Here is a 19,319-nt window from a genome sequence, read left to right as displayed (position 1 = left end):
AAAAAAACCCAAAGATCTTGGTATTCAAGATAAGTATTCAAGGGTGTAAACACCAAGGAAAGGAAGGAATTTTATGATGTTATATACTGGGTTATAAATGGGATAAAATGAATGGAAAAATGAAGGTAAATATCCAGAAAAAATCTCGATAATGAGTACTGTTAGGTTGTGGACAACTTTACCTGGGGAAATGGTGGGATCAGCAATAACTTGGGACTTTTAAAACTGGACTGTCCAAATTGCTAGGAAATGTATTATAGAGATACAGACTAGAAGATGTTTTCTGTCTCTCATTTCTGTGACTCTAATGATAGGAAAGTTGCACTATTGTGTTTAAGATTCTGATTGCAACCAATACAAGATATATTTGAGAATATTTTATGAACTGTCTTAGGTTTCATTTATTTCTTAGGCCTGGTCTTCACACATAGTTGCACAAGTTTAAAGTTGTGTGTTTAAATTGATTTAGCTAAAGAAGCATAAATACCTGTGAGACGCTCTTAAATCAAGTTTAAAAACCTGGTTCATATTGTTTTAGCTTGTATCAGTAAATGTACAGATGCAAGATGCACTGATACAAGAGTGGCTGCACAAAGGTTTGCACCAGTTTAACTAAATATGTCTTTAAACTGATTTTAGTTACAGTGGTTCAGCTTTGTGCATTCACAAGACCTTGGGAGTAATTTCTCTTGTGTAAAATTTTCTTTGTAACTAGGATTCTAGTTTGTGCGTCAGTGATTTTATAGGTACTATACCATTTGTATATAATATACCATATATACTCGTTCATTAGCCCGTTCATTTATAAGCCGACAAACCCCTTCCCCCCCCCCCCACAAAAAAAAAAGAATAGGTAAAAATAGCAAAAACTATATGAATGACCCTTTCATAAGCCAACCCTCTATTTCAGGGTTGGGAAACTTTGGCTCCCGGCCCATCAGGGTAAGCCGCTGGCGGGTCGGGACATTTCATTACTTGGAGCATCGTCAGGCATGGAGCCCCTCAGCTCCCCGTGGCCGCGGTTCAGTGGAAAGTGGTGCCACTTGCCGCAGCTCCCAATGGCTGGGAACGGTGAACCATGGCCTCACGGAGCTTAGGGGCTCCATGCCTACAGACACTCCAGGTAAACAAAACAACAATGTATTAGATATTCAATTCAGTGATTCCATAGAGCAGGGGTCAGCAACCTTTCAGAAGTGGTGTGCCAAGTCTTCATTTATTCGCAGTAATTTAAGGTTTCGCATGCCAGTCATACATTTTACCTTTACAGGGACCATCGAATGGAACCCCAGACGGGCAGCAGGCTGAGCGGACTGGTGGCTGGGACCCCAAGCTGGCAACGAGCTGAGCCACTTGGCTCGCTGCCGGTCTGCGGTTCCATCTGCCGGCCCCTGCGAGCAGGATTCTCGGCTGTCGGCACCGCTCAGCCTGCTGCCGGCCCAGGGTTCCATCCACCCAGGCCGGCAGCGGGCTGAGCGGGGCCGGTGACGGGGACACCAGGCTGGCAGCAGCATGCCACAGTAAATCAGCTCGCATGCCGCCTTTGGCCAACCCCTGTCATAGAGTTTAACATCATCAAATTTTGGTGTACTCCCATTTATAAGCTGACCCCTGCTCTTTGATGCCTCTTTTTTTTTTTTACCAAAAATATTCGGCTTATGAACAGGTATATACGGTAAATTTCAAATTTTCCCAAAGTTTTAAAATAGATACAATTGGTGTCTTCTCAAGTAAACAAACGTATGAGTGTTAGGGACAGAAATAGTTAATGATTTTCTATTTCAGATGAAGATTTGTCATATTGCTTACAGAGACTTAAAAAGAGCCAGAGTTTTGAGTGAGTGTTAAGAAAGAAAAAAATATATAGAAACTTGCTAACACGAAGCCCCAACTCCCTTTGTTGAAATTCTTTCTGCCTGGTCACTAGTGCAGTGCTTTTTATCTGACCAAGGTACAGTAGCATTACATTTCAAAACTATACGCTCTTCCTTGTTTTAGTTTAAAATTGCCAGACTGATTATAAGTCCAGTTTTTTGAATGATGTGAAATTTGATATTCAACATGATGTATATAGGTACTATGAGCTGAAAATTTGAATGAGGCTGTAATAATTGAGATGGCTTCAGATTTATCGTGTGTATACAATGCAAACTCAGATAAAATGTATTTTTAAAAAATAGTATATATATTTAAAGTCTTATTGTTATGATATTGATATCCATAGAACTTTGACTAATTAAAAATTATTGTGCACCATAACAAGCATTTACTTGTATTGGTAAGTCAATTTATAAAATGTAAGGAGTGGAAAAATCTAGTCATTTGAGATTTTGTTGATATTTTCTGTCCTTGGGCTCTTAACTGTATGATTTTGTTCTTTTTCAATTATACATTATTTTAAAATGATCTTCTTTGTATAGTGCAAACCGGAATACAAGGTGCCTGGTCTCTATGTCATTGACTCTATTGTGCGACAGTCCCGGCATCAGTTTGGGCAAGAGAAGGATGTGTTTGCTCCTAGATTCAGCAATAATATCATCAGCACTTTCCAGAATTTATACCGTTGTCCTGGGGATGACAAGGTATGTCTTGTTTCTTCTAAAACAATTATTAGAATTTCATCTTTTTTCAAAGAAAATTAAAAAGGTTTGATGACATTAGTGTTTTATTGTAGCAGACCTAATTGTAATCCTTATAATTTCTTCTTAAGGCAAGTAAAAAAAATATCTGAAAGCATATCTGGTCTGAGGGAGAATGGTATCCAATTAGATTCAGGGGCACCTCTACCTAGGGTGCTTGTGAAGAGAGACAGTTGGTTGAAATGAGGTATCTATATGAGAAGAGAGGGCAAGATCTATGTAGAAGTGTACTGCAAAGGAATGTCCCCTCACCTATTGTGAGGAATTGGATGAGAAGTTTCTACAAGGTGTATGAGAGGAGGTGATTGGATATGTATTCTCAGGATGGGCCAACACATTTTGGTTCAGAATTGGAAGAGAGAACACTTTCCAAATTTATCATATCCATATTTGAAAACATTGTATTGGTAAAATTAGTATAGTCTTGAAATGCATAGAATTGTGAATTATATGAAATACCTTGGAAAGAAAGTACCACTTTTATTTGTGGCGGAATCCTTATGCCTATTTTATGTTTGGCAGAGCTGAGCAGGAGATGGTAAAGTTGTTTTAAGCTACCTTTCCAGTCCTTTTGATTGTTAGGGCAGTGAGGGACTGAACAGTTCTAACTTTCACTGTATGGAACTGTTCTTTTGGGGCCGTTCCAGCGATCCAGGGTCACTGCCAGAACGTCCCAACGCAGGCGGGAGGTAGGAAAAACTAACAGGAGGCACTGCCAGCTCTACCCCAGCCAAGGAGTCTTCCACACTTGTGTAGGTGTTGATTAAAAATGCACTTTGTGTATGCTCAATAGAACGTTGACAAATCAAAAGCAGTTTTCCTGGGAACACACAAAAGCATTCAATGAAGTCTATTTCTGTACCAGATTTCTATCTCTGTGCTAGAGTTGTGCATGAGAAGGCTGTGAGAACATGGTTTTATAACATGGAAAATTATTCTTTTCCCCTCTTCCCTCACTCCCAACTCACATTGTTTTTTAAAAGTTGCTAAATGTAGTTTTGTTCAAACTTTCAAAAAAATCACCTTTGGGCAGAGTTAAAACACAGAAAATTTCAGCATATAATGGAAGGTTTTGGAGGGCTAAGAAAGCAACTCAAAACAGATTTAGGATAAAAGCACCTTTTGTAAGCTTAAGTTGATTTAAAATGAACTAGTTAAATTGACATCACAATTCTCTGTATGAATTTGCCGAGACTATGGTTTCATCGTTTCTTGCAGCGTGCTAAAGGAAACTGACATCTAAGTCCAAAGTTCATGTATATTACTGCAGTACTGTATAATTTATTGTAATTTGGTGTGAAAGGTCTTCCAGATTAATACTACTTCATCAACAAAATTACATTTTAAAAATAGCCTCTACCATGACTTACACACACAGTTTTGGGCTCCTTCTTCTGTCTCAGCAGCAGTGGTAACTGTCATTATTCCGAGTTGTGCACATTTCAGTGGATACAAATGATGTTGGTGCTCAGAGGTAGATAAATTTGAGCCATGTTTAATATGTGCTTGTATTAAAATGCTAGGAGGGGAGGAAAGATTTCTAGTTTTTAAGTATCGATAACTCTTAAATTATTCCCTTAAGATAATTTTCTAGGATTATCCCCCAAGAATAAGAGTACAGAATTTGGAGAAGCCAAACTAATACTTTTCTAGTATGCTTCTAAATACGCAAGCCTTTCTACCTTCATAAATTGACAGTATCAAACATGATAGTCGTTATATAATTTTCTAGCTTTAATCCTTTTGTTGTCCTATTTTTCCTTTAGAGTAAAATTGTTAGAGTGCTAAATTTGTGGCAGAAGAATAATGTGTTCAAGAGTGAAATTATTCAGCCTCTCCTGGATATGGCAGCAGGAATTCCTCCTCCAGTTGTGACTCCAGTCTTGCCCAGTACAACAGCTGCTATGAGCAACAATACACCAGGTAAGGAAAATGGGATATAAGTCTCTTAGTGAATTGGAAAGCTTGCTTCAACATTTGGAACAGAATTTTCTGTTCGGCTGTCATCATTTGTCAACTTGACATGCTTGAAATTGGACCAAAATTTTCACTAACCTCCAGGCAAGTATTAAAACTAAATTGAATGGTTTGAAGGACGAAAGTTGATCTACTAATAACTAACCAGCATGTAGATCAGGGAAGTACCATAAATAGAAAGTGGCCATGCCAAATGCATTTACTTCCCAACCACACATTTTTTCTTTAATTGTAATATGCAGTTTGCATTGATTTAAATCAGAGCAATTTAAATTACAGATTTTAATCATGATTTAAATAATCAAGCAATAAATCTTGATTTAAATAATCAATTTCAATTTTGTTTTGCATTTGTACTTTTAAGTTATTTTCCTAAAGAAGAGTTGATTCTCATTAAAATGTTGAATTGCAATATAATATAGACTTTACCCTAAAATTGGAACTTTTTTTGCTAACCAGGAGGATACAGTGTATCTATACACATTTATTTAAACATTTTATACAGCTTAACTTACATTTGCTCAGATTCTTAGTTTTTACATTTTTTTTATTATATTAGAAAATGGTGAATAGTGCATTTTCTTGTTTACTGGATGATTGATTTTTGTAATTTGTGTCAACTCTATTTGGATGGAATTTGGAATTAAAAATGCACAAAAACAGCATTGTAATGTAATTTCTTAAATGTGGTGGATACATAAAAAAAAATTAATCAAAATATGTTTTGCATTTAAAACAATTGATTTATAAATCAAAAGAAGTATTATTTGTAGTTAGTGAGTTAAACTGATTGTTTCTGGTCACCATGTCCTTCAAGACTTTAGAACTAGCAGATCTCATCCTTTCATACCTAGTTTCTATTCATAGATTGGAAGAGGAAGGCAAGCTTTCCCCTTTTTTTCAGCTTCCATTCAGTTTCTTAACTTTCAATGAACTAGTAATTGAACTGAACTAGTTGAATAAACTGAAATGAAGAAAATATTCTCTCTTCACCTGCAAAAAAGGCTTCTGCTGTCAACATTTGATTTAGCACTTCTACAAACTCTAGTTCCAGGTACTTAGCAAGTGAATTCCACTTCAGTATTTTACTTTCTTAAAAACTTTCGCAACAAACCTGTACTGCTTAGTATTAATTTTGTAATTTGATTTAAATTATAATAGATTATTGTAAATATAGATTTTATCATAGGTTGTCATTTCACATTTAATTTTAAATAGGTTTATTGAAAAAAATTAAAATTTAAGAAATCCAATTTAAATAAAAAAATAAATTTTTATTTTTTTCAACAAACTTGTTTTTTTATCCACCCTGGTTGATCCAGTAAGAAATGGTTTTATAGTTTCAGATACAGATAATGGGTCAGTGAAAAATCAGAGCGGGAAAAAAAAAACTCGTTAAGTATTGGTGCCATAAATGTGTGAGAATCTCTTATTGAGGATCATTGTCTTACATTTACTTCAAGCAAAATTTGTATTTCTATTTGCTGGACATATGATCATACTTAACTGATAATCTAAGGAATTGCCCTGACATTGCCTATAATCAGGGAGTTTGATTTCTTCTGTTTGTGTAGACTTAATCAGACTAATGTACATGCAATAATTTAAATGTGTACTATTTATGTAGAAAATCCAAAATATAGATAAACTTGTTTATACCCATTAATTTGTGTTTGTGTGTGTATTTGTGTATATAGTTTGTTATGTGAACTAGGTAAGCACTTTGCATGAGCTTCATGTCTTGTATATTTGTATTCTTTTTACTGCATTAAACTGCTGGTATCATCACTTATTACCATACCAACACTTAATGAAATCTGATGTGGATTATTTTTTAAAACATTATTGCAGTAGTTTGGATTTGGCATTGTTCAGTACTTGCCTTCACTTCTGAGTTACAGGAAGGAGGGTGTGTTGCTCTGACATCTGGAGCAGAATTCATCAGAACTACAGCATGGAACCAATCAGCAAAATCCCAGCCTGGGAACTCTACCTTTTGACTCAGAAATATTCGTCCCCAAAGAAATTTGGATAGGAGAAAGACAAAACAGAGGAGATTCTCACCCCTGGAATCTGACAGCTGTGGGTAGAAATTATGAGTAAAGTAGGCAGGCCCAGCCCGGGGATGAGCAGGGAGAGTGCAGCAGGGTTGCAGGTTACTGGATATCTTTATTATAGTTATCTGTGGAGCAAATGTATCTCTTCCCTGAAGATTTATCTTGCAGCAGGCCAGGAGCTGCTTCCTTCTCTAGGGACCACATCTCTCCAAAGCTAGAGTTGTTCACCTGTTTCCTCTTCTAGCAGTTGCTCTATTTGTATTAATATTTTAAATATTTTAAAATATTATCATCTGTACTGTAGTCTACAGTGAAGACTACTGAGTCTTTTGCGTAGCTGAATATTTGCCCAAGTGTGAAAGCTACCTCTTCCGTGATGTCTACAGATCACTATCGTATGATAATGGTTTGGCCAATAGTGATATGTGTTTTCTGTTTAACTCTTTTATTTTATTGCTGCCTTATCCCCTCCACCTACCCTCACCCCATTTTTCTGTTTTTGTTCACTTGCTGTGTCTTGTCTGAAATGTTGATTGTGAGCTCTCTTTCTTAAGTTGGGATTTTCTATTTTGTTACGTGTCTGCTCAGCACCTAGCAAAATGGGACTCTTGATCTTTGATAACATAAGAGCATTTCTATAGAAAAAACATTTTTAACAACAGTTTTATAATTTATCTTTAAAGTGACTTAGTTCAAGGCAATTTGTAACATCAAAATTGACTGTGTGCCTCATCTTTCCTGATTACATCCATCTTGTAATGCTGCTAAGTTTAAAATAGTATTAAGGATTGTTCATTGGTCCAATAGTATTTTGGAACATGGTAGTGACTATTGAACATTTTCACCTGTATTTTCAAACATGTCATCTCTGTAGTTACCAGAAGTCATTACCATCTGATGACTAAAAATGAATGTTCAGCTCTCCCTCAGTTCCCCTAAAGCACAAGAGAAGTTCTCCATAATAGAGGAGACTCCCTCCAAATTTCAGATCACAATGAACACTACCACATTTTGCCTTCAGTGGCATTCTTGTTGGCAGTCTCAGCAGACAGGCCAACAGTAGAATGTGTCATGAGACTCACTCACAGGTATTTCCACCAATTTAGGCACATTGGTGGGGAAGTTTGCATTACTCCTGCCATGCTGTGCTGTTCTGTGTATAAAGGAATTGATGGTTTCCATGGATGTCAATGTGGCACTTATCCAGAACATTATATTTAGTACAAAAACTTTTTTTTAATTACAAACCCATCTTTCATTTCAGACATTTAAAAATCGCTACGTAGAAATGTAACCTCTGTGGCTTCTTACAGTTCAAAAATTGTTTTATGCAATTGGTCCATAATGTAAAATAAACTGCCATATTCAGTGCGACTCTGAATTGCAGTTTAAATATTAATGCTGTACTTTATGTATATAAAAAATGGTATGTTAACAACACCTTGCTTTCCCTCTTTCAGGAACTCCTGTGACCCCTGTTACTCCAGCCAATGTGGTACAAAGTTTACCTGATCCTTGGGTGTCTCAAATTGCTAATACAGATACACTTGCTGCTGTTGCACAAATCTTACAGAGTCCCCAAGGCCAACAGGTAAATACTTTTTGTAGGTAATTAGACTTTTGTACTGTATGTAGTCTACAGTGTTTGTGTATGACATATACACATGAGAGTATTTATCAGTGTTGTTAATCTGTTTTTAAAAATTTGTCCTCAGTATAACCAGTTCGTAGAGATCATTCTCCAGAGATAAGTTTGAAGCAACATTTAACAATTATTTTATCCTTTTTGAAATTCTCTTGGTTCACTGAATGTATCCAAGAAGGTGACATCAGATACCAGAAAAAGATTCATTGCAGCCCATACAGTGCATGGTATTTACGGTGTTACAGAGGGAGCCTTCTAGGATATCTTCAGTGAATCAGGAAGTAACAAAATATTTTTAATTTGGAGGGTGAGGAATGCCTTAAATGATAGTTAAAACTTATTTCTATGCTGAATACATCCTGTAAGTTAAAACATGTCTCTTTATGTAGTGGAGGATACTCAACATAGAAGTCTGATTACCTCAATTCTAATTTTTCTTTTGCAGTTCACCTTTAAATATTCCGTTTACTTTCATTCTCAGGATATTCAGGAAGTTATCAGTATCCTTAATATGACTCTTGGAATACATTTTCAAAAGTGACTGAATTTGGGTACCTCAGTGTATGAATTCCCAGCTTGATACATCTTAGATACCTGATGCTGAGAAAATGCTGAGAATCTGTTCTCTGAAAATCAGGCCATGTCAACATTCCATAAGTTGGACACTGAAAATCAGTAGCCCTTTTGAAAATGTAGGCCCTCATCTTCAGGTAATAATGGCATACACTGCTACTCTGGCAGTCCCTACTATCCCAATTTGAGTGGGCTGCAGTGGTGGCCCTGTATGTAGGAGATGTTCAGTGGCTGCTGTGTTGAGGCACTAAAAATATCCCACCCAAATTAGTGAGTAGGGACTGCCACAGTATCAAGCACCAGTCCTGATGCTGCCATCTCAAGGGCTAAAAGTGCAACTGTTTTGCTGTGTTCAGATAAGCCATGCTATCTGTAACTGGCCAGAAGTCTGAGGCAGGAAGATTTTTTTGTCTGGTCATGACTCAGGGAAATTGACAATGGGAACTTGAGTGAGAGGGTACCGGAGTGAGGTGGAGAGCCTGTCAAGAGAGGTGGGGCAAAAAGATAACATGGAATAGGGGAAAGTAGGATTTGATAGGGGTGATGTCCTAGAGAAGGAGAGATATAAAGTGAGAATGGGGAGATGTGGAGTAGGAATTGTATGAAAGCTCAAAGATTGCTGGCTGGAGGATATTTAAAAAAAAAAAAAAAAAAGGGAAGAAGAAACAACAAAGGAGAAAAACTAAAGACTGTGCAGACCAGAAGGGAGTTAGTTTTTAAAAGATGGCAGAAGGTACAGAAATGGCTTGTGGATCAAAAGATAAGAGAAGGGAAAGATGGGACGCAGTAGGAGTATGGCAACATATATTGAAGATAACATTAATATATAGAGGAAGGGAAAATGAGGTCTTTGGTAGTTAGATGATTCCCTCCTTCACATTTTAGGACTGTATTTTGTGGGTGAGAGAGGAAAATCTGTGACTCCGTTTATGGTGGCACATATGGGTAAGATGAGAGTGTAGAAATAGTAAAGGAGAGAGAGATGGTACCCAGCAGGAGTATAGAGACAGGCAGGATGGTGACCAATCATCCAAGATTTTCCCATTCTAGGGCTTCCTCCTCAGCTTCTTCAGTTTGATTCCTGCCTCACTCAGAGCAACACACAAGAAGTTGACGTCAAATGGTGTCTAGACATGTGCATAGTCTCTTAAGCACACACATGCAGAAAAGAGAACACGTCAGCTCTATCCCTTGCAGTCGGTTCTTTCCCCTGAGTGCCTTAAGAAATTTTCTGCTCTGACTGAAAAAAGCCTCCACCCTGTTAGTGGAATAAAGCAGTGGCAGAAATGCTTTGTGGCCTATGACAGACAAAATCAGCTGCCCAATTTCACTAAAAAGGGAGACAAACTCGCTCTCAGCGGCAGAGGCTTTCTACAAAGCATTAGTAGAGCAAGGCATCAGTTCATGAATTTTTGTGAGGTTATACAAACTTCCCAGTGGCACTTAGTAACAAAGGATCACCATCTTCAGGAAGGATGGCTCCAGGGTAAAAGAATCTGATTATCCCGCTCATCAGCTTGAACCTTTAGCGAGCTGGAGGTTGAACCCTAAGGAAAACTGAGGCTTACAAACTAAGTTCACTAGGAGTAAGATATTTGACAAAAACCTTTTATATGAAGTCTAAGATAGTTGGGATTCCAGTTCATCCAGCTGGGAAAAAACCCTCTTTCCTGCATTATGTAGGAAAAAATTCCCACATCAGAATTAAGGTGAGAGAAATCGAAAAGGGGTACTCTGGCTTCCTGAGGTCAGTACGGGCTGGACCACTCAAACAGAGATGCCCAACCCCTTCAAGAGTGCCGAACAAGATCCAGAGACTTTAGGTTACTGGGGTCTTATCTCATGAAAGTAGTGAAGCACCTACTCCTTCTAGTCTGAGGTTACCTTGGGGAGAGCCTCTTTCCATACGAGTGAGCTTCTTTCCCCTTTGCACTAGCAAGGTAGGTAGGTACTATCTGAGGGGAGCTTCTTCGCTCGGTAGATTTGTAGTTCTTTGCCCTGAAGGCGCTTTTCAGGTAGTAATAATTTTATTTTGGAAGAGTCTTCATGTTTTCCTGTAGTCCTCCATATTTAGAATTCTGTAGTGGTACATCTATCATAGATTTTTTTCAAAAGTCACAGCTTCTTTTCACCTAAATACGACACCTCCCTTTAGAGTTTGTCCCAGTCTTAAACCAGGAACAGACATTTTTGACACACCTTGGATCTCAGGAAGGTCCTCATAGCGTACTTAGCCTAGAAACCTTCGAGAAACAGAACCCCATGTATCATTCTCTTTTACGGCTCAAGATATCTTGTTATGTTATGGCCAAATTATTCAAGTCCAGTTTCCAGGAGATTTATAAGACTGTAGACGTTCCTTGTCCATTGAGATTTGTACCCATCCCAGCAGAGTCATGTTTATCTGAGCAGCAGAGGGAAGGCGTCAGTAGAAAAAATTTGCAGATTTGCCTGTACTTCTTGTTTTTTAAACTGCTCAATATCTGCTTAATGTGCAGATGCCGCCCTTAGCTGCAGAGTGCTTGGACCACTCCGTTCAGGAGAGTTGATGGAGTCCTTTAGGGTTCTTGTTCCTCTTATTACCCATCTTGTGCCTTCAGGCTCCCTCTTCTGATTCAACCTTCCTAGTTCTCCCTTCCTAGAGTGTTCTCTCATAAAATACTGCTGTACAGAACCCAGTATCTGTCCTGTCACAAGATGAGCCACAAAAAGGCAAATTATATTCCCATTTACTGGCTAATTTGCTTTTTGTGGCTTGGTTGAGACAGCACAAACTCCTCCCACTGTTAGACTTGCCAAGCTCAAGCTTCAACATGAGACTTGCCTTGTAGGCAGTATAGATACCCAAGTGCAAAGCCTCGATGTAGACGTGCTGCACCAGCATAAAATGGAGTTTGTACCAGTGTAACTTATTCTGCATCAGTGTAGCTACACTGTTACAACTTTTCCTAATCTAGATGGGCTCTTAAGAGGGTAGAGTAGGCTAACAGATTATTTTACAGATCAGAAGGAATCAAACTGGAGAAGCAGAAGAGGGAACCCTAGAAAGCAGAAAATCCTGGATTGTGATTGGTCGTCATCTACCTGTCAGCGAATTAGGAGGTGGAACCTCATGTCTACAGTATCTTGTCTGAGCCGCAGAAAACAAATTAGCCAGTAAGTGGGAATATAATTTGCTGTAACCACCAACAGACTAAACAGACTAAACTGAAATTATAGTCCTGAGATAGATACACTGCACTGGTGAGATCTTTATTCATGAGAAGGGCAAAAAGCTAGCTGAGTTATTTTTTTGTTAATGTAGTTATCGCTCTCTTTCTTCCAGCTTCAGCAGTTAATACAGACACTGCAAATACAACAACAGAAGCCACAGCCTTCACTACTTCAGGCACTGGATGCTGGCCTTGTCGTTCAGTTACAGGCTCTCACAGCACAACTTACAGCTGCAGCTGCTGCTGCCAACACACTCAATCCACTGGAACAGAATGTCTCTTTTAACAAGGTAGAAGTTGGAGGACCAAGTTTGAAGAAATGCACTTACTGTTGGTATTTAAAGTCTTCACATGGGTTGTGTCTCTATCTTTAGTGACTTCTTAAGAAGTGCATGACTGTGCTACAGAAAAGTTTTTTGCACATAGGTTTTTCCAAATACAAAAATTATTTTCTTTAGAGACAGTTATACAGATACACAAATGATGTATTTTATATAATTTAAGGGCAAAAGATATTTTTCAGAAGGCTAGAGTTAATTTCCATTAGTAAAGCAAAGTCATTGTTGTATTTCCTTCTATAATTGTGTAGAAAGAGGATCTGAATTAATGAGTTTGAAGATTATCTGCACAAGAAGGAAGGTTGGGCTTATGTTTTTGCCTTCTCCCCTCACCCTTCTTTTATGGCATACAAAGAAAGTCTGAAAGGTTTTCTCAGGGGAAAAAATACTGTAGAAATTCAGGTCTTATGTACCCTAGTTTTCCAATAAGACTACAGATCACTGGAGAAGCAGTAGGTTTGTTACATCATAAATACCGAAGGAAATAACTATAATTGAACTTCAAAGTTTAACTATAATTGAACCACAAATATAATCAAGTTTACATTCTTAGCAGGAGGATCATATGAAAGCTAGCCCTGTGACACCTAAACTTTAGAGAGGGATTTTGTTTTTAAAGGGACAAACCTTATCAAAAAGACCCCAAAAGTGAGGAAATTAAAATCCTTAGACATACTATGGAGATTATGTAAGTATGCTGAATAGAGCACAGAAAGCATGCTTTTGCTTTTTTTTTTAAAGAGGGAAGACAAGAAGAAAACAGAGTTGAATGGCAAGGTAGATGAGCGTACAGTAAACTATGGCAATGGTAAAATGTAATGTTAGGAAGGTTTGGAGGAAATTTGAAGATGAAATAACCAAAGACATAAAAACAAGTTATTTCAGTATATAAAAAGCAGAAAGTCTGTGAGATAGTCTCTACTGGATTATTAGGGAGGATAAGGTTGTAGAGAAGCTGAATTATCTTTTCATCAGTCTTCAACACAGAGGATGTTGGGAGCTACCTATCCCAGACCATCTCTTTTCAAATAATGAGCAGAAAGAATCCCCAGACAAGAGTGAAGCAGTGGTAATATCTTATAAGTCTGTGGTAGTTTAAGTCTTTGAGTGTAGGCAGCTATGACTAAACCAGACTTTGACATGGCTGACCTAAACCAGAGTTTTGCCTTAGCAAAGAGGTGTTAGGCTTTGTCAGCCATTGCTCAATTTCTCTTTCCTAGAGTGTCTATAGCATCTCTAAGGATAGAATGGTGGTAGGTGTAGTGTTGGGGCTTCACAGTTTAGTTTACATTGTAGAGATGGTGATACCTTAACTCCTAATTCCTGTTTTCTGAAGTGGGTTGTGTTACCGTAACTCTTCATTTCCTAGTTTTCAGAGGTTTGAGTCTAGCTGAAATACATTCGGGATAGGCATGAGACACCACAGGGCAACTTTTAAATTTGTTTATCATTTAAACCTTTGAACAAATGACCAAAATGCTTGAGTATGAGTCATGCCGTAACTGCTTACTAGAATCTTGTCATCTTCCCTCTAATTAATGTTAATTTCCTTCACAATACTTTTAAAGTGAAATCAGTCTGACTTCAAATTCTTTGAGATAAGGACTACCTTTTAGTTCTGTGTTGGTAAAGTACCTAGCACATTGTCTGGTCCATGACTGAGGTTCTTAGGTGCTACAATAATACAATTAATTAGTAAATCCTAAATGGCTGAGATGAGTTTGAGAAGGATTAGTGCTCCAGGTGTGCACCAAAAAGTCATAAGAATGGGTGATTTTTGTAAACAGATTATTTGTGTATGGGGAGGGAGCTGTATCCCTGGAACCGCTTGCTCAAGTGGCCCAAATTTAGACCACCCTCCCTGCATCCCCATGAGATGCATCAAATTTCAAGACAAAACTGAATTCAGTACGTACATTTTAAAGCACCTAGAATAATGGTCTTTTAATAGTGAGTGATTTTCAACCTTAACTAAGATGAGGCACTGTGTCAGAAAGGTAGGTACTGGAACAAAATGATAAATTAAATAGGGCCAAATCACCAGCACCAGATAGTATTCATCCAAAAGTTGTTAACAGAATATTCAATCTCTTAGTTTCTGCAGCGGGTTGGAGGGTAACATATTGTTATATCTATCTTTAAAAAAAAAAAATTACCTAATAGTAATTATGGCAATTATAGACCCATGATCTTTAGTTTAACAAGAAAAATAAAAAATGAAGTGAAATATGAGATAGGATCAAACTACACAGCATCTGTGTAGTAAATTGTGCTTATAGAACTTTGAGTGTCAACAAAACGGTAATGAAGGAGAACCATGTGAAATATTTATCTGGACTTTCAGAAAACCTGCTGCTGCTATGCTGAGTAACATCCCTGTGGGTAGTCCACTTTAGGTGCGCATGCACCCATGCGCCTTTAATCAGAGAATTTTGATGGTCGTGCCTGTTCATTCTGCACATGTGCCCTACATCCTTGTGCCCTGTACCAAACTGCATGGGTGAACCGCCCTCAGTTCCTTCTCAATCGTCTTCAGTCTGAGATGGAGTCTAGCATATGCATGTTTGCTCTGTAGTTGTTTACCTCTTTTATTAATGTTTAGCTGTATAGTTAGCTAGTAGAGTAGAATTTAGTGCCTTATATTTGGAACGTTTGTTCCTTTTTTCCTTTTCTGGGAGAAAATTTGTTTTTCTTTTCCCCTCTTTCAGGGTTTGAATAATGTTTTTCTTCTGTCAGAGATGCAGAGCTCCCTGAACTTTTAAAGGTGCCTCTTGTGTTGAAGAGCAGTCCGCGTTAGTACAGACATGCCTACTGCATTCGTTGTTTGGGAGACTCTCACATTCCATGCAAGTATAAAATCTGCTCATCCTTTGAAGGAAGAGCTTATAAAAACAGGGAAATGAAGTATAGACTTTTAATGATGGAGCAAGTCTTAAGACCAGCTTCAGACCCCTGCTCAGGGAAACCCCCTGTACAGGGAACTTCCATGTCTGTCAGTGCCCTGTCGTCATTGAGACCATGGTCACCAGAAGCTTTGAAGGGGGAAGATGACACTGAAACCCAGGTCTCCAACATTCTTCATGATTGAGATACCGATAACTGTGCCACTGGTACTGAGAGCTTCCCACTCTTAAGTATATGGAAGGCGATAAGAGGAGCGAAACATCTGAGTATTCTTTTTTAAAGAAGATACGGTCACCGAAGACATCAGTCCCTCAGAGGCGTGCTAGTGTGGCTGTGGGTACTTCGGGTATTGTGGAGCACACTAAGACTTCATCTGAGCCCCATACCTCCGCAGTAAAGAGCTCCGTACTGAAGATGACTATCTCCTAGAGATCAGCTTCAGTGCAGCCCTTGACACCCTCAGTACCAGCCTCAGTGCCTGTCATGGCCTCTGCAATATCATCGGCACTGATACTGAGTTCTCTTGTATTTCCAGTAGCGCAGGAATTCTGGTACCCAAGGAAGCTTGTGGTACCGAATGAACGTGAGTCTCCACGGACACCTCTCAGTGCCAAGGTCTGCTGGGCCACCAACTGCTCATGTTTATGGGAGACCTGCCTCTTCTCCTTCTTCAACTTTCCACTGGGTTGGGGGAAAAAGGGGGTTGTCACATCCTTTACCATATATGAGGATCATTCCGACTCAGACTCTGAACTTTTGATTCAAGGATCTCCTAATTTATTCTAGGAGTTGTTGTTCTCTGTTGCAGATGCAACAAAGGCAGGGCACCAGACCGTTGCTTTCCTTGGGAGGACCAGTGCTGGATTTCCCACCCCTGCCTCCACTCCCACCTCCACACATTGTAGTCTTCCCCATTGGGCTTGTTGGGATCCATGGGCAATGTATCAGCAACAATTTTGAGGGACCTCAACTCAGTCCCACAGAGAACACAAAAGACTTAATTCTCTGGTACCTTCCATCTGTCCTCCCCATTCTGTGAGCCTTTTGAGGAGAAAGATGCAAGATCTGACAAGGAGGTTACCCCCTTACAGACAGCTTACAAACTCCTGATAAGGCAGTAATGCCACCACTGCCATCATTAGCTGATGACTTCAGGCAATTTCAGGACCTGATGAAGGGTGTTGCTGACATCTTGCAGAGTCCCCTATAAGCAGTCCAGGATTCCCATCACAAGCTCCTAGACATATTGCCCATCTCTACCTCAGCATGGGTGACACTGCCAATTAATGAAGCCCTCCTTGAGCCAGCCAAGTCTATCTGGTAAACTCCCCTTTCTCCCCCACCCCCATGTAAGAGAGTTGATTTAAAAAAAAAATACTAATCCCAGCCAGGGATTCCAAGTTTTTATTCTTTCACCCAGCACCAAACTCTCTGGTCGTGTACACAGCGAAAGGGGCAGGCAGCATACCCAAAAGGCCAACCCTTATAATAAAGACGAGAAACATCTGGTCATGAGAGACAATCAGTTGTGGAGGATTTACTTTTCAACGATTAGAAGTTTTTTGCAGATTCCACAGACACTTCACACCCTAAAAGACTCTAGGGCAACACTTAGGTCTTTAGGGTTATACACACCTGCAAATAGTGAAAATTTAGCGAATCTCAGTCGGCACAAAGATCCCACCCTATTCAATTTTCCACCTTCCATAGAACACCAGACATCAAGATTTTTAAAGAAAAAACCTACAACTACCATGGATGTGTCATCTCAACTTTCAGTGTCTTCAAATGCCAGTTTTGATGTTTTGGTTGAGAGTCCAGACCACCCAATGACCAGATTCTCTCAGCTGCCTGACACAACCTCCCTTCTTCAATTTTGGTGCCTCCTTTCTCTATTTCATGAAGCATGGGCGGCTATGACATTAGACAGATGGGTATTGGAGACAACTTTTTTGGATTATGCTATCCAGTTTATCTCCATCCAACCCCCTTTCCCTGTCTCTACTCAGAAATGCCTCTCATGATCTATTGCTTACACAGAAGATCTCATCCCTTTTAAGTCTAGGAACCATAGATACCTGAGATCTGCCACTCAGACGAGTACCAGTATCTATGGCATCTCATTCCCTCTGTTGGCAGGTATTCTTGACTACATGTCGGATTTAGAGGAATATGACTGTCTATAAGCGGCAATCCTTTCTTGACCAGCAAGAGGAACTGAATATTTCTCAACTTCTGAGGATTTGATCATCTCACTTGTTTCACCAACTGATGATTTCATATTGTTCCAGAAGTTGCTAGGACATATGGTGGCAACTCCGCAAATGAAAATGAAAACTGTCCAAGAAAAGACTCACTCGCAGTTCCAACACCCAGGAATCCAAGAATACCGTGATAAGTCTGTATTTTGTCAATGATGGGCTACTGGAGTTTACCAAACATCATCCTTGCCCAGGGTAAACTAGATTCCATAACTTAGATGTCAAGAAGGCCTTGACATTTTATTTGGTAGAAATGAGGGCTTGATCCCTTTACATTAAGGCTATTTTACACTGCGCTTATACCTAAGCAAACTTAGTGCAAATGAGAACACTAGATGAGGAGGGCTTTGAGTTACTATAGAGAGTATCTGCCTAGGAGGGCTTGCTCACATGTTCAGGGTCTAACTGATTGCCATATTTGGGATTGGGAGGGAATTTTCCCCCAAGTTAAGATTGGCAGAGACGACCTGGTTTTTTTTTTCCCTTCCTCTGCAGGATGGGGCCCGGGTCATTTGCAGGTTTAAACTAGTGTAAATGTTGAATTCTCTGTAACTTGAAGTCTTTAAACCATGATTTGAGGACTTCAGTAACTCAGCCAGAGTTTTCAGGAGTGGGCGAGGTACTGTGGTCTGCAGTGTGCAGGAGGTCAGACTTAGATGATCACGATGTCCCTTCTGACCTTAAAGTCTATGAGAATCAGGACCTCAGGCATTTAGGAATTGAGCAAGACTTCTTGTAGCCTTTGGAGACCTATGTAAAGGGAATGCCATTTACATTTAGTGCCTGTCTTAAGTGGAGTAGGCTGTGCACCAAGACAGATATGTTGTACCTTTACCATGGCTAAGGTGTCATCAGTGGCCTTATATAATGTTTTATATAATGTTTTCTTCGTATATAATGAAGAATATGTTATATTCTGTAATGTTTTCTTCATTGAAATCTACAGAGTGTCTGGAGTTCTGTACAGACACTTGCACATCACTACTCTTTTTACTTCTAAATCTGATGCTCACTTTGGGAAAGTAGTTCAGTAGAATCCTTGCTTAATACGAGCCTCATAGCCAGCCTTTTTTAGAGGTTTGTATTGTTTGCTAGACTCCCATAATTTAGAGTAAGCAGAGGCCACCCTGTGGAAGGAAGAAAGCTATTTACTCATGTTAACTAGTTACTTAAGATTACATCCTCTGTGTACCTCCTTACCTTCTCCCCTCTCTAAATTCCGCTTTCATAAGACTGGTGTTTAGCAGAAGGAATTGAGGTGGTTGGTGATACAACTTTTGCTGAATGTTCAGTGCTGAGAGAGGGCACTTGTGAGGCACTGCAAGTGCAGCGACAACACTCTTGAAGAACTACTACAGTTTCCAAGGCAAATAACTTGTGTTTCTTAATCTATATATTTTGTTCGTATCTTTGATTCTCCCCCCCCCCCCCCTTAAAATTAAATCATTATTGAAATAAAATAATATTCTAATTCTTTGGACATCCACAAGCAGTATCTAACAGGTAATTCTATTTCAATGCCATGTTTGATGTTGGCATTGGCCATAGTAATTGGCTGACTGCTAAAGGAATAAGCACGCACACACACAGGTTATATATAATGTTTTGCCTCAGGAGAGTAGTCATTTATTTAGTGTTGGGCAACACATGTTCTTCTTGGATTAACAGGTAGAACTCAAGAATGATGCAGCTAAGGGTTTTCTGTTTAAAAGA

At 39.0% G+C, this 19,319-nt stretch overlaps 1 protein-coding gene across 6 annotated transcripts in view; it reads left to right on the top strand.

Moving 5' to 3' along the window:
- SCAF8 (SR-related CTD associated factor 8) overlaps nt 1-19,319 on the top strand; it is a 156,685-nt gene that overhangs the window by 52,902 nt on the left and 84,464 nt on the right. For all 6 annotated transcript variants that reach the window (XR_005595412.1, XM_039528211.1, XM_039528213.1 and 3 more), the window contains 4 exons: nt 2,421-2,582; nt 4,406-4,562; nt 8,134-8,264; nt 12,217-12,393. Coding sequence is in view for 5 of the 6 variants with exons in the window: in XM_039528211.1 (XP_039384145.1) it covers nt 2,421-2,582; nt 4,406-4,562; nt 8,134-8,264; nt 12,217-12,393 (627 nt within the window). In the remaining variant the exon portion in view is untranslated. The remainder of the gene's footprint in view (nt 1-2,420; nt 2,583-4,405; nt 4,563-8,133; nt 8,265-12,216; nt 12,394-19,319) is intronic.

Source organism: Mauremys reevesii, linkage group 3 (genome assembly GCF_016161935.1).
Source record: "Mauremys reevesii isolate NIE-2019 linkage group 3, ASM1616193v1, whole genome shotgun sequence".
Taxonomy (NCBI): Eukaryota; Metazoa; Chordata; order Testudines; family Geoemydidae; genus Mauremys; species Mauremys reevesii.
Note: the sequence above shows the minus strand (reverse complement) of the source record. Positions and strands in the feature narration are given on the sequence as shown.